Source organism: Scomber scombrus, chromosome 3 (assembly GCF_963691925.1).
Source record: "Scomber scombrus chromosome 3, fScoSco1.1, whole genome shotgun sequence".
Taxonomy (NCBI): Eukaryota; Metazoa; Chordata; class Actinopteri; order Scombriformes; family Scombridae; genus Scomber; species Scomber scombrus.
The window spans coordinates 30,906,528-30,922,820 of NC_084972.1; the positions used below are offsets into that span (position 1 = coordinate 30,906,528).

The 16,293-nt window shown below is 39.2% G+C and overlaps 1 protein-coding gene and 1 non-coding gene across 2 annotated transcripts in view; one reads left to right on the plus strand and one right to left on the minus strand.

The window, feature by feature from the left end:
- Positions 1 to 16,293, plus strand: part of rims4 (regulating synaptic membrane exocytosis 4) — a 58,658-nt gene that overhangs the window by 31,679 nt on the left and 10,686 nt on the right. Inside the window, exons 2-3 of the mRNA XM_062414569.1 lie at positions 3,350 to 3,494; positions 13,375 to 13,487. Coding sequence (XP_062270553.1) covers positions 3,350 to 3,494; positions 13,375 to 13,487 — 258 coding nt within the window. The remainder of the gene's footprint in view (positions 1 to 3,349; positions 3,495 to 13,374; positions 13,488 to 16,293) is intronic.
- On the minus strand, positions 11,909 to 11,991 carry trnal-uaa (transfer RNA leucine (anticodon UAA)). Its single transcript has one exon. It is a non-coding gene; the product is annotated as a tRNA-Leu (tRNA).

The following is a 16,293-nucleotide window of genomic DNA, read 5'->3' on the forward strand; positions in this document are numbered from 1 at the left end:
ATGACTTTTGACAGTTCTTACCACATAAGTGCACACTCAGCTGCAGTGACCATAAAGTAGATTTTGTTGCTCGTAAATCCAAATGCAGAGCAAGATTAGGATTAGGAAGTTTATTTTATGACTCCAAATATTTTTATGTAGATGCTCAGGTTGCTGACACAATGTTTTGTCATTTTTAGGCATTTAAGCCAGGAAGTAGAAGTTCATGCCACCCTAGAACTCATTGTAAATCACTCTGACAGCATCAGCTAAATGCTTAAATCAAAAAATGCAAGTGCCCGCTACATACACGAGTAAGTGTGTGCATGACATTGGCGTTACGGGTGTGCAGTCAAGTTGAGATAATTGCGACTGAATGTCAATGCCCACAGACCAGATGGCCATACGTGACCTGGCTCTCGCCCATGTTCGGCTGCTTTGTTTGGGGAATACAGATGTGGATTAATTTGGCTGAGTATCAGTTCCAGTTACCAGCTCTTGACCCAGCTTTTAGACGACTTTAGTCTAGTTTTACCCCTCATTGGCTCCTATGCACCAAGCTTGATAACAGCTTGACGTGATGCTGATTGGCTAATCATTAGTTCCCCTGCAGTGCTTATGCTAAATGGACTGTATTTATGTGGCACTTTTCTAGTCTTTCTGAGCATTATAAGCTCTTTTACACTACAAGTCACAATCACACATACATTCATACACTGATGGCAGGGGCACCATCAGGAGGAGACTAACATTCACTCACACATTCATACACTGTTGGCGCAGCCATCAGGAGCAATTCGGGGTTAAGTATCTTGCCCAAGGACACATCGACATGTAGACTGGAGGAGCCGATCTTCCGATTATTGGACGACAGCCCACCTCCTGAGCCACGATCAATTGCTTCACCAGAAACAGTCAACATGGTAAAATGGGCAAATGGATCCAGTCTAGACCATTGCATGTCATTACTGTCAAACAAAGCCAAAAATACTTCCTACCCCACAACAATCTTCACATCTTCTAAAAAACACAAAACAAGAACAACAAAAAGACTTATCCCTTTCATTATGAACAATCGACCAAGCTAACAACTTTTATATGTGTGCAACTGTGTATGTTCACAAAGCTGTTCTCTTAACCCTCCTGTTGTCCTCGAGTCAAGGAAGGAAGGATGGAAGGGAGGAAGAAGGAAGGAAAGGAGGGAGGAAGGGAGGAAAAAGGAAGAAAAGGAGGGAGGAAGGAAAAGAAGGAAGGGAGGAAGCTAGGAATGAAGGGAGGAATAAGGAAGGAAAGGAGGGAGGAAGGAAGGAAGGAAGGAAGGGAGTAAGAAGGAAGGAAAGGAGGGAGGAAGGAAGTAAGGAAAAAGGAAGGAAAGGAGGGAGGAAGGAAAGGAGGGAGGGAGGAAGGAAGGAAGGCAGGAAAGAAAAGAAGGAAGGGAGGAAGGAAAAGAAGGAAGGGAGGAAGGAAGGATGGTAGGAAAGAAGGAAGGCGGGAGGGAGGGAGGGAGAAAGGAAAGAAAGAGAGAAGGAGAAAGGGAAGAAGGACAGACGGAAAGAAGGAAGGAACAGTCAAAACTGACAGGGTCAATTTGACCCGTGAGGACGACACAAGGGTTAATATTGGTAATCACAAGCGGCACTAGATGATGCAGGCTGAGGGAATTCAACAAAACAAAAGAAAACAGGAGAGCACTGAACATCTTAGAAGATTCACTTAGTTTTTTCCTCTCTCACAGAAATATACTTGTATTGTCTTTAATTCTGTTGACTATAACTTCACTGGTTTTCTTGACCTCTGTGTTGTTGTATGACAGCGCTGTTGTGACTAACACATGTGATAAGTGATCATATGGAAACCAGTCAGGAGGCAGAAGCAGTAACCCAAATCTGCCAGCGTCCCCGTCCCACATGAACAAGATAGAAATAGCACCGTTCTAGGTCGCTCGCTTAATAACTGCAGAACTAACTTTATGACACTTTGCTATTGTCTCTGTCTGTGTGTGTGTGTGTGTGTGTGTGTGTGTGTGTGTGTGTGTGTGTGTGTGTGTGTGTGTGTGTGTGTGTGTGTGTGTGTGTGTGTGTGTGTGTGTGTGTGTGTGAGAGAGAGAGTGTGAGAGTGTTTGCTTCCTAAAAACATATTTCTTTCCATTAAGGTGATTGAAGCTCTTTTATGGAGTAAAGAAAAAGTATGACATCATCTGGATTTTGATCAGTGGCTATAACACAAATGCTTCCGGTTTTATTTTATTTATTTTATTTTCAATCCACTCACATGATGAATTTTTAGCAGTTATTCAAAGTAAAAAAAACAATAAAACACACTATGCTGTGACCTGCTCTGAAGGAGGATTGATGCTTTACGAAAATAGCTTCACATGGTCTCATTTCTCGTGTGTGTGTGTGTGTGCGTGTGTGTGTGTGTGTGTGTGTGTGTGTGTCCCTGCTATTAAAAAGGAAAACAACTTTCCTGTCCTGTCCTGATAACAGGGTCAAAGACCTCCAGAAGCACTTCCTTATAAATTCAACCTCATTCAACACATAAGCACCCACACACACACCTACGCACACACACACACACATAAGCACCTACACACACACCTACGCACACACACACACACCTACACACACACATACACACACACACACACACACACACACACACACACACACAGGACACCTTGCAGCCAGAGAAAGGTCCTATAAAATCTGCCGTGCATCGATTTTGTGGTCTATTTTGCAACAAGATGTATGTCTCTGCTCTGAGGAGGAATCGAGTGCTTTTGTCCTTGGCCCTGTAAAGTGATTTCTCATCACTGTGGTCGTCCTTTTTCTGACACTGATGAGGTCAAAGCCGGACAAACACATAAACACCTACAGTTTACACAAACACGCACACACACACACACACACAGGCACACACACACACACAGTGAATGATTCTCTTTTAAATTGTCATAAAAAAAGGTTAAAGATGGATGGAAAAACAAATTAAGATGAAATCATATCATAAAAATGCCAATCACAGAGCAAACAATCACTCAATTAATCAGAGGTTTTGGTATTTTGCTTTTGCTTTTCACTTTGTTTTTGGATATTCTGAGCTGTCCTTAACACTAGATGACCTGTTTTCACCGAAACGTGTAATGACAAGTGTCCTGAGGTAACAGGAAATGTGATTCTGATGTGTTGGAACAAATTGTTAAAGTGGAAAACAATTCTTTAAAACACTTAATCTGTATTTAAATGGAGGCCAGTTATCTTTCAGGATATTTCACCCACTCAAAGTCCTGTACTCTGCTGAATCTAAACCTACTTTCTCATGTTCGTAGCAGCTGAATTGAGCCTTTATATGTGTGTGTGTCTGTCTGCAGTGGATACAGAAGGCAGGAAGTTGAAGGGAGGCATCCAGAGGAGCACAGAGACGGGTTTGGCGGTGGAGATGCCCAGTCGGACCGTTCGGCAGGCCAGCCACGAGTCCATAGAGGACAGCATGAACAGCTACGGCTCCGAGGGCAAGTGAGTAACGCAACCTGCTCCGGACACAGATTCTGGGCTGGATCCAACACATTTTAATGTACTTTTTAATGAAATTATTATGTTACTGAACACATTTTGGTATTAGTTGGTGGATGATTTTTTTATGCCTCCACAGTGGCGACAGCTGTGGTGTTTTCTGGTTGTTAGTCCCATTCTCCTGAATGTGATATCTCAGAAACGCCTTTACACAATTACTTCAAATTTGGCACAAACATCCACTTTGACTCAAAGATGAACTGATTAGATTTTGGTGGTCAAAGCTCAAAGATTAAGGTCGCTGTAGAATCATGTCCGTTCCCTTCTTCTTCACGATATCTCAGAAACACCTGGATGGAAATTCATTACATCTGGTACAAATGTCCACTTGGACTTAAGGATAAAATGATGAGAATTCGGTGGTCAAAGGTCGAGGCCACTTTGACATCTAGAAACTCAAGAGTTGATGCACTAATTATGACAAACAACATAGCAATTATGTCACAAATATGTCTAATCAAACTATAAAGTGAGGATTCTGTATGTATGTTTGTCCTTTACACATCTCCAGAACTGTTCCTCCGATCTACTTCACACTTAGCGGGTGTATTGCTTCACTCCCAAAAAAAGTGCAGTGTTGAGCGCTCATCAAACTCATTAGTACCGATAAATTATTGAGAATTATTTAATTTTGACGGAGCGATTCTATTTTAAACGGCACAGCTTTCGATTTGACGTACACAGGAGAGAGACGAGCGAGTCACGGAGAAGTCATTTCACATGGCGAATTCTTAAAAAGAGGAAAGTGGACAGCGAAAACAGAGCTTTTAATTAAGAAAGAACAGATTCTTACATGTTCATTGTTCCCACCGGCAGTTCAAAACGTGTTTGTCTTACATGTTGCATGGACCGTGGTGATTGTGAAGGGCCACTACGAGACTAAGCACAAATCTCTTGAGCAAACACACTCACTGAAAGCCGAGCTGGAGGAAATAAACAATCCAATATGATCGATCCGCACATTTTTTCAAAAGCTCTCTGTACTGTATTTTAAATGCAGCCCTTATTTGACTTGAAATGAGAAAAGAACATGTATTAACTATTAGAGCACTTAGCCTAATATTTATATAATCTGTGTATAGTAGAATAAAATAGTAGTTTCTTTCATGTTGTTGTATATAATTAATACATAAAAGTGCTTTAAATGGTTTCAATTGTTTATATATGGACTACTGTTTTAATAAGCATTGCTGCTGTTTGATGTGTTTGCACCTTTTTATATTTCACTTTATTGCACTTATAGATTACCAATGTTTTATTTATGTCTTACATTGTCCTTTATAGTCTTAAATGTTCTTATAGCTCAGGGAGTGCTATATAAATGTCATTATATTGTTGTCTGACCCTCAATATAATAACAATAAAGCTACTACTGCTACATTTAATAGACTCTTAATTACTAAAGCAGCAATAGTAGAGACTAAGCAATCGAACATGCAGCACATTAAAAACACATTTTTGGCCATTATTTAACACCATAACTCAGGAACAAAAGGTGAGAAGGAAAAGGAGAAGATGACCATATATCACAGGTACTGAATTGTTGACTCTAATCTCAGGTGAACACCTTGAAACTGTGGTGATGGTTTAGATCTTCTCTGCTGCCGGGTTGAAGATGTGTGTGAAGCATCCACATTTTATTATTTGTAGATTCTTTGCAGCAACATCCATATCTGAAGCATCGTCTATCATTTATTTCATTACTTTCACATTGTTTTTTTTGTCAGAATCAGCTTTATTGGTCAACCATGTGAACACATACAAGGAATCAGACCTCTTTTTTGTTTCATTCATGAACTTACACACTAATAGAAATACAGCAGAACAGCAACAACAAAGCTGAAGCAAGGGGAAAGACAATAAATAACAAGCTAGACATCAATAAAAAGGAATAATTTTCCATATACACTTAACTAGGGAGGTTTGCTCATCACTGTAGCTGGAATCATACATGTCAATATAGTAAAAACTTCCATTTCACCACAAAATACACTTTATACCTTACACTACAAATATTATACAAGTCTGGACCGACATGAATGTAAACTACAATCGTGACTGAATATTTCCAGGTTCACTCCAGTCTCTTTGTATGTCTGCTACTTTGCAGGTTATTTAAAAAACTGGGAACCAATTTTCTGTGAAATGTGGTGATGGTTATGACCATGGGGCTCATGAATAAAACTGTCTTTGGTGTGACTCATTTCAAACCAGGATTTTTAAAAAGGTTTTCTTACAGTAGTTTTGTGTGATTGTGTGATTTTTTATTTTTTTTTATTTTTTTGCAATTTTCTCTTGAATTTGAATGAAAGGAAAAACATTCTGCAGGTACATTTTGGCTGAGATATGCCTGCTTTGGCTGCTTTATAAAATATAAAATGTAACTATCTTTTTATAATTGCTCATAACATTTGTTTGGCCCTCCTGGACGTTTCGTTAGTTACGTATAATTCAGATTGGCCTCTTGATAACCTCTGGGATTGTTAACATTAAACCATTTTCTACAAGCCATAACTATGAATTATCAACAAATAGTGATTTGAATTCAAATTACAGTGACACAAAATCTGTTTATCTAAAAACTGAAGCGACAGGGACATTTTTTGGGGGCATAACAGCAATTTGGAGAATTGTATAGCACTGGCGGTGGTGTTTATACATTTTCAAGCTTTTTTGTTTCCATTTTATTATCTTTCTCAAACCTGCATCCTGCTAGTGCATGTCTATTATCCATCTAGCATAAATTGTGAGCAGAGGTTTTGATAATGCCAAACAGAGAGACGGTAGAGCCCAGTGAGAAAGCGCCTATGAGATCAGCAATACTAGTGTAGTACTACTTCACACACACACACACACACACACACACACACACACACACACACACACACACACACACACACACACACACACACACACACACACACACACACACACACACACACACACACACGCAGATCAGTGCCAACCTGGCTACCAGCATGAACTCCTACAGTTACGTAACGAGACAAGGCGGACTGATAGACAGGCCGGCTGATGGGGGCTGGGAGGGTTTAAAGACAAACAGAGGAGGGAGGAAAACAAGGAGAGGTAGAGACCGAGAGACGATGATTGCATCATCGAAAGTGTTTGCATGCATATTAATGCTCCATTTATATTTGGAATATGCAGATATTTAGTTTAGGAGCTGCTACATGCATACATTGTTTAGCTGGTATCCAAAATTAAGCCAAAAAAAAAGAACATTAGCTGAAATACGATGATGCTTTCAAGTTTATTCTATAGTTTAAACTCACAGAGGGAATTAATTAAGTTGTAGGTGACAATATTTGAAGTCTGGTCTTTTTGCATTGTAACACAAGTGCTAGAATAATTTTCCAAACTGACCCTGATCCTTTAAAATACATTTAACATGGTCAGTGCTCAACAAAAGAGAACCATCTTTTCACCCTTCAAGAAATGAGACTGAAAGGTTAAACTTTTCTTTTCCTGCTCACTAAATTGTGACCAAAACCTTACATTTTTCATTTTCCTACACCCTACACAACTGTTAGCTAATTCCCTATGACCCTGCACAAGATATAAACCAGTATAGATTATGCACGGATGGATTATAACTACAGGAAACTGCTTTATTCGGAAAGCATCACAACCAGCGTTACATAAAGTTGTTCTTCCTACTGTAGCTCAATTTAAAAGTTAGATAAACTATAATCCCTTTTGTGTAGGATCGTAATCCTTTTATTACCTCTTGATTCTGTCAGACGGAGGAGCTAAGTGGTTAAAATGTAAATGTGTGCAGCTCTGGGCTACATGCATCACTACATAGAGGGAAACTACAGTTGAATCATTAAACTGAGCTGCACTGCAACATTTATTTTAAAGGAGCAGCAGCAGCAGCACCAAACTGCTGCCTGTCTCGCTGTCTGTCTGTGTTACTGTGTTTCCGTCAGCTGTTTGGCTCGGTCCGCTGATTGAAAAGCTCCGAGCCTGCGTATGCACGGCCATGAATAAGCACTTTGTTAGCTCACACCATCCAATCACACTTATGAGCTTACTGATTTATGGTTCGGGGCGATTCGGGACCGAGCGAGTGTGTGTTTTTGTGTGTGTGATGATGTCGATGATGGGCCTAAATGGGAATGTGTTTGCTTGTGTTTATTTATGTAAGGAATATAACATTTTATTTTCTTACACATTGTCTCCTCTGTTCAGTTTATTCAAAATGATCAGTGAAGACGCTGTTGATCGATTTTGAGTTGTTCAATTTAAATTTACTGCATATTGAAAAAACAATACTCTCCTTTTCTTCTTGTGATGTGCAGCACAATGAAGATTACAATGATAAATGCAACTATTTCGCAACAGCAATTTGACCTATCTTTACATTTGAGAGCTGTAAAAACACCATATACACATTTCTTTTAGCCAAAGTATACAAACATGGAAATAAAATGCATGTTTTTTTTTCATTTTTGTACAGCTGATATAAATGTTCGTATATGCAAATGTACAAATGTGAATTACATTTTTTTTTAAACAGCATTCAAACACGTTGTTGTGCTTCATATTCTATAAAATGTTCACCTGGACCATAAAACACTGATTGTGAATGTCTTTTTCATTTGGCTAATCAAATGTTTATTAATGACTGATGGGGAATTTATGAATGTGAATTGGTGTAGAGACTAGTTATGAGTCACAATATGAACCGTATGTAAGTAATTGAATGCTGCCTGGAGCTCCAACATAATGAGAAAATGTTTTTAATGAATGTCACTACAGTTGCATGGTGTTCATATTGTTCATAAAATTAACTGTATTTTTTATGGTTATGTATGTAAGTCTAAGTATTTAGTTAAGTATAGGACGTTGTCTTAAATAAACATGCTGGACAAAGTCAACAGTGACATGAAGCATGACACAGAATTTGTTTACATTTTCAATTTCACCATCAGGTAAATCTCTACGTATTTCACAGTGTACATAGCTTTTTATCTGGTGTTGGATTTGACATTGCTGAGCATACTGTGCATGCTCCATGGGGCAGCTAACTTATAGTTTAGTCTGTTCTCTGCTAACTTGAATTGGAAATAAAATAATTCAATTGTGCTGCTCTTCTTGACTTTAATGTTATCGGACTGAATGAAGTCATTTTGCAGGAGGTTGCATGACCCTCAAAACAATATATCCACTGTTTTAAAGCCACAACAGTAGTGGAGCCTCTAACGTAAACACATGACAACACGTTTTTTTGTTATTACTCTCACTGCCATAAAGGGTGACATAAAAGTCCTGCACTGCAGCTTTAACCCTCCTGTTGTCCTCGAGTCAAGGAAGGAAGGATGGGAGGGAGGAAGGAAGGATGGAAGGAAGAAGGAAGGAAGGGAGGGAGGGAGGAAGGAAGGGAGGGAGGGAGGAAGGAAGGAAAGGAGGGAGGAAGGAAGGGGGGAAGGAAAGAAGGAAGGAAAGGTGGGAAGAAGGAAGGGAGGAAAGAATGACAGAGGAAAGAAGGAAGCAAGGAAGGTAGGATGGAGGGAGGAAAGAAGGAAGGAGGGAGGGAGGGAAGGAAGGAAGGAAGGAGGGAGGGAGAAAGGAAAAGAGAAAGTGAGTAAAGAAGGGCAGAGGAAAGAAGGAAGGGAGGAAGGTAGGGGAGAGGAAAGAGAGAGGAAGGAAAGAAAGAGAGAAGGAGGGAGGGAGGGAGGACAGACGGAAGGAAGGAAGGAAGGAAGGAAGGAAGGAAGGAAGGAAGGAAGGAAGGAAGGAAGGAAGGAAGGAAGGAAGGAAGGAAGGAAGGAAGGAAGCAAGGAAGGAAGGAAGGAAGGAAAGAAGGAACAGTCAAAACAGACGGGGTCAATTTGACCCGGGAGGACGACACAAAGGTTAATCAAAACCACAATCTTTCCCTTTACACAGTGGTTTCTCAGTCTAACCTGAAACACTGCAGAACGCTGAACATAGACCTCGGCCTTAGTTGTCAAAGTCCTGCACTATGCCCATCACCCACCAAGACCACCAACCTACGAGTTCCGTGTGAACAAGCTTTGCCTCTGAACATCATCCAGGCAGCGAGTACGTTTCCTCAGAACATTCAGAAGTGTACAAATGTCATTTTTAGAAGAAAAAGGTTGAGATTTCCCACTAAAAATGACCACTTATTGGAAAGATGTGTCCTTCATTTCAGACAACTGTGGAACAAATCGGATGTCTCATTTTTAGCATTGAGAGTTGCTTTTGCCTAAAATGACGACACAGAAGCAGAAATGATCAGCTGTGCCTTGGTAGTTCACTCCATATTGAATTAGTGAGATTGAACAATTGACTAATTGGCTGCATTGTTTCAAAATCACAACCATGAAAAAGTCTCTTCAGTTTGGGGTTTTTTGGCTATAGATATGATCTGGTCTCTCGGTATGCTACTGATGCAAAGCAGGACAGGATAAAGCTTTGAGGGTCAAAGGCAAAATTGCTAGTAGTTGAGCTGCTTAGCCCTATACAGTGTACAGTATTTATTAGGAAAAAATGTGCAGATTACTATAGCAGAGAAGATATCACGCAAAGAAGCATCATAAAATAGCATTAACATTTCATTTTCATCTTTGCATTTCATCTTTCTAAAACATCACATGCTGATGAAACTGATGACCAGACAAATGCAGCTTTCCAGTTTTTAACCTCATTACATTCATTTGCAAAAAACATTAATAATGATAAGTCGCATTGCATCAGAAAATAATCACGAAAACTGATAAATAGACCTAAAACCGACCTAAACATTTGCAGTGTTGTCATCTGACTTCAGCACGCAGTTTACATTGAGCGTCATATTTCTGTGAAACAGCAGCATAATCCCCAGATGTGCCTCACACACCAACATCATAATCTAAAGCTCAGGATTTTATCACCCAGTAATACCCACTCGGCTAATGTTGCTTGACTTATTGCATGCCAGCGCACGTACACACACACACACACACACACACACACACACACACACACACACACACACACACACACAGAAATATGCATTCTGTCTGCAACATACATGTTACCATAAAAACACACAACAGCACAAACCAAAATATGTAAATGAGATATAAGGTGTATGAATAATGACCTGCAGTAATTTCATGTTTGCATACCTTTGCATAAATTACTAATCTAAGCTAAGTGCTTTTGTGTGTTAATCACATCGAACAGAGGCTGTAAATTATCTTGTAATGACTGCAGAGTGTTTGGCTATTCATTCTGGAGTCGTGAATATTAAATCGGTCAGTCTGTATATCTTTGTTGGAACAATCTACTAAATATTTTAACAAGTGTTCTTCCATTTCCACATTGAAGACAAAGCTGTTGGGTAATTTAGGTGGTTGTCCTTGTGAAAAGAAAAGTTTCCTTAAATGTGCAGATAAAGTTCTCTTATCAGTGAAAGACTGTGCAACTGGAAACTAGAATGAAATATGAAAGTAAAGACTAGACGGGGAGGCGAGGATGAAGGTTAAAGAGATGTGGATGAAGAAAAGGGGGAGGAGAAAAGAAGAGATAATGGTAGAGACAGGGAGAGAATTACACCTCTGGGAGAAAGGGGAAAATGACAAGACTGGAGAGGAGAAGGAATAAAAGGAGGAGAAGAAAAAGTGAGAGGAGGACTTAATACGTGTTTAGCTAATATGTTCTGTCTTTCTATCTTTTTACACACATTTTACCTTTAACACTTTTATACTTTTATTCTAGTACATTTTTTTATGTAGTACTTCCACTTTAACCCTAACATACTGTTCATACTCTGACTCATAATTAGTCATTAATGAATGTTCGATTAATTTATGGAAAAAAAGTCATTCACATTCACTATTTTATGGTCCAGCACAACATTTATAGAATATGATGAATAAAACATGTTTAAATGCAGATTTTTAATAAGTGCAGATCGAACTTGTACATTTTCATATATAAAAAAGTGTAATATCAGCTGCACAAAAGTGAACAAAAATGATGCTTTATTTCCATTTTTCTACACTGTGGGTCACATTAGGAAAAATAAGGCTAAAATAAATGTGTATGTGGTGTTCTTACAGCTCTCAAATATAAAAAAAAATGGGTCAAATTTAATGCTGAACAGTATGTAAAGGTTACATGATGCATATATTATGGTATTACTTTATCTACACTTACCTGCATATCCACACAGATGCTTCAGCTACAAAACTACCAGGAGGTGTCAATCAATCAGGGTCTGCACACGAGCTGATAAGAGACCCAATTAGCCAGAGTAACTTGAAACACCTGTGTGGGTTAGAACAGGATCTTGGGACACACCTGCTGCTACCAATTAACACAAGCATTAAAGCTTTGTAGTCTACCAGGAGTGGGGTTCGAACCCACGAGGGCTCACGCCCATTGGATCTTAAGTCCAACGCCTTAACCACTCGGCCATCCTGGTTTGATGTATTTAATACGTCACCAGCATTCGGCGCTGTCTGCTAGAAATCACATTAATATATAATTAGATTGTATCCCCAGTTATGTTGCTTTGGCATCATGTTCACAGGCAACCATTTCTTCCAAGTTCACAATATTTTACTTTATAAATTAACTCAAGTTTTTGGCACTTTTCTTATTATTGTTGTGTGCATCTTTTTGTAATGTGTTTGTTGAGTTTATGTGTTATTGTTGTGTGTAAGGAGAGCAGAAAAGTAATAATTTCATTGCATTGTCTTAACCTCCGTTTTTTAACAATGCATATGACAATAAACGTCTTGAATCTTGAATACTAAAACCTGCGTGTGGTTTGGTTTAGGCTTGTAACAGATGTCGTTTTGCTTAAATGTGAATAAATATGTTGAGCTTCAAGTCATTGCAGATTTCCTTCTGTATTAAACCAAGAAAACACATTTTTTATGAGCCTTAACCAAGTGCTGCCAGAGTCTAAACATAACCATAAAATGTTTAAAAATGCTCTAGTTTCTAGAAACAGATATTGTACTGCAAGGTTGGATTTAAACCAACTAGATAATATGTTGATTCTGAACATTTATTGACAATGTGTTCTCATTATGTTGAGAGAGAAGATAATACAGCAGCGTTTCTAGTAATATTCTGTTGCAATTTAGTTATATATGAGCATAATTTCCAGGAAACACAGATGTAGCATTAGGATGGATCAGTCCTTTGTGTGCAATCCATGGGACGCACACACACACACACACACACACACACACACACACACACACACACACACACACACACACACACACACACACACACACACACATATCAGGTCATCATCACTTCTGGGGACATTACATAGACTTACATTAGTTTCCAACCATAACCACAACTGGCATAAACTGAACCTTAACCACTGACACAAAAAGCTTTTTCCGAATTGGGGACATAACTGCTAAAATATGTCCCCAAAAGTAGCTTATAACAGACACACACACACACACAGACACACAAACACACACACGGACACACAAACACACACACACGGACAGTAGTAGAATACCTGGCAACCTGCCACCAAAGCACTCGGAGCTGATTTCTTTGCCTACACACACAAAATAAGGACACAGGGGGTCAAACTCTGAAGCCAATAGGCTGAATTTTGTTTTAGGGAGCCAATTTGAATTTGGGGAGTTAAACTAAGTTGAAACAGGAAGTGATAAACGGCTTCCAGTTATCAGTTCTTCAGGTTTTCTTCCTCCAGACTCTTTTTATCTGTCTGCTTCTCTTGTTATGTTTTAGTCTCTCTACCTAATAGAAGTATATTGAGAACTGTCTGACCATGTTTAACCCTCTGTTGTTCTATCTCTCTCCATAGTCTGAACTACAGTGGGATGTGTTTGGCATCAGACGCCCAGTTCAGCGACTTCCTGGATGGGATGGGACCCGCTCAGTTTGTTGGGCGACAGACTCTGGCGACAACATCCATGGGTGAGAGAGAACGGACATTTTTACGTTTTTTCAACCATTTTGCAAACGTTATGAAACACAGGAACTATGAGCAGTTAATCTACCGTCAATTTAATTGTTAATATTAACCCTTACATACTGTTGATGGTCAAATTTTACCCATTTTTTACATTTGAGAACTGTAAAAACACCCTATACACCCTATACACATTTCTTTTAGCCAGACCTTTCCTATTGTGAGCCATAGTATGCACATTTTGAAATATGCAAATGTACAAGTTTGACATGTTTATTATAAAAGAAATTCAAAAATCCCTATTCAGACATTTTATATTCATCATATTCTATAAAATGATCTCTTGGACCATAAAATAGTGATTCTTTTCCATAATAGAAGGATTAATGAAACATGTATTAATGACTGATGGGGAACTTATGAATGTGAATTGGTGTAGAAACTGAATATGAGTCAGATTATGAACAGTATGTAAAGGTTGAGAAAGATGGCTAATGCGAAACAAAAAACTTAATCTATCCCTCCTTCATTTTTCTTTTCACTAAGCTGAGAAGGAAATGAAGATTTTGGGAGGCAGAACTATTAAATATATTTTGTGAAATGCTCGAAAACAGCCAACAAGAAAATCTCCCTGTGAAAAATGGGTCTGAAAATTGGAAAAGAAGAAAAAAAAAAGCATCTTATTTCCTCATAAAACTGAACCGAAATGACTGCTGAAATTATTTAACACTGGCAAAAAAAAAAAAAAAAGTGGCTCATTAATCAGAGCTGTGATCCACTGCCGAGTTTTCCTCATCGTCCCCTGCACTTATTCATTCCCCGGCTGTATACAGTATATACTGGATATATTGTACGCAGCCTGTCCTCCACAGCAGTGATGTACTGTAAGTGGGTCAGTTTCCTCGCTGGCAGTCAGACAGTGTCCTTGGCCCGACAACAATGACGCGGACTGGACCGGCTCCACTCCAAACCTGCTGTCCAGTCCAATATTATATAATGTCAGAGAACCCAGAATAACTTGGCTGTCATCTGTGCTCTGCCACTTTCAAAGGAATGCATTTTTCATTTTGGGGGCATTTAGCTGAAACTATTATCCAGAGTGACTTACGGAGTGATGGCATGAAGAAAAAGTTTAATTTCCCTCATATCAAAAGAAACTAACACACACAGATTTGACCACTAAATGACGGAACAACACACAATAACACACACTGAAATACTGTCTGCTGTCGAAGTTGATGTGTTTAACAAATTAGCAAACAGCTACACATACAGAGCAACATCAGCATTCATTTGGAGTCATATTTCTGTTTAGCTAATGACTTTAATCCACAATTAGCTCCAGTTTTCTCCACCAACTCTTAGTTCTGACATGTTCCTCTTTCTTTAATTGCTACCTGCTAACTTTTCAGCTGGTCAGTTAGCAAAGTGGGTTTGTAGACAGCTGCCTGCTATGGATGAAAATGAGACTGATGGGAGTGCTGAGACTGAATAATGAGCTAAAAGAGGCTAAAAAGCTAGTTGGATTCAATGTTAAGCCGTGAAAAGTTTCCTTCTTACAGTTTAAGGAAGATAAGACACACAAAACTCACAGGATGTTTCTGCATCAGTGGGATTATACTAACCGAGAAGTGCTACGTATAAGAAACATCCTTTTACATTCTGTGTTTTATTTATTGCCAAACCAGACACAACAGTTTGAAATCCAGAGTCAGAGCTCTCTATAGTCTCCAGACAACTCTCTGATATCTAGAAACTGTTTAATTGTAAGGCAGTTGTTGGATTCAAAAGTGTCTCCAGTGTGCAACAAACAATTTAAAGGACTGTGTTTGTATTTGTTTATATGTGTAATACATTGAATAATGAACATACTCACCCATTACATGAATGATAAAGGTTTTATTAGCGTCTACATCTCTGTTGTTACTTTAAAAGCTCCTTATACATTATGGTTGTTTTTTGTCCTGGTCTCTTCACTTGGTTGGTACTCATAACTGCAGCCCTGTTCAACCCTGTTGTGTAGAAAATGATGGTACAATGTCATTCTCATTATTATAAAGGCTACTGTTGAATTGGTTTAAACTGCCCGCAATGTTTCTATCCGGGGAGTTATTAAGAAAACCTTTTTAACCCTCCTGTTGTCCTCAGGTCAAGGAAGGACAGAAGGAAGGAAACGAGGAAGGAGGAAAAGAGGAAGGAAGTAAGGAGAGAAGGAGAGAAGGAAGGGAGTAAGGAAGGAAGGGAGGAAGGAAGTAAGGAGAGAAGGAGAGAAGGAAGGGAGTAAGGAAGGAAGGGAGGAAGGAAGGAAGGAAAGGAATAAGGAGGGAGGAAAGGAGGGAGGAAGGAAGGAAGGAAGGAAGGAAGGAAGGAAGGAAGGAAGGAAGGAAGGAAGCAAGGAAGGAAGGAAGGAAGGAAGGAAGAAAGGAAGGAAGGAAGGAAAGGAGTAAGGAGGGAGGGAGGGAGGGAGAAAAAGAGGGAGGAAGGACGGAAGGAAGGAAGGAAGGAAGGAAGGAAAGAAAGGAGTAAGGAGGGAGGGAGGAAGGAAAAGAGGATGGAAGCAAGGAAGGATGGAAGGAGGAGGGAGCAAAGAAAGAGGGGAGGATGGGAAGAAGGAAGGAAAAATTAAAGAAAGAGGGAAGAAGGAAGGGGGGTGGGGTCAATTTGACCCGGGAGGACGACACAAGGGTTAAACTTATGTTAATTAATGCTGAGTTTTCTGACACTAAATAAACATGAATAATTATAATACACAAACCACAATTCTGGATAAATAGAAATTAGACACATTTTCACCTCATCCACATTAGAGAA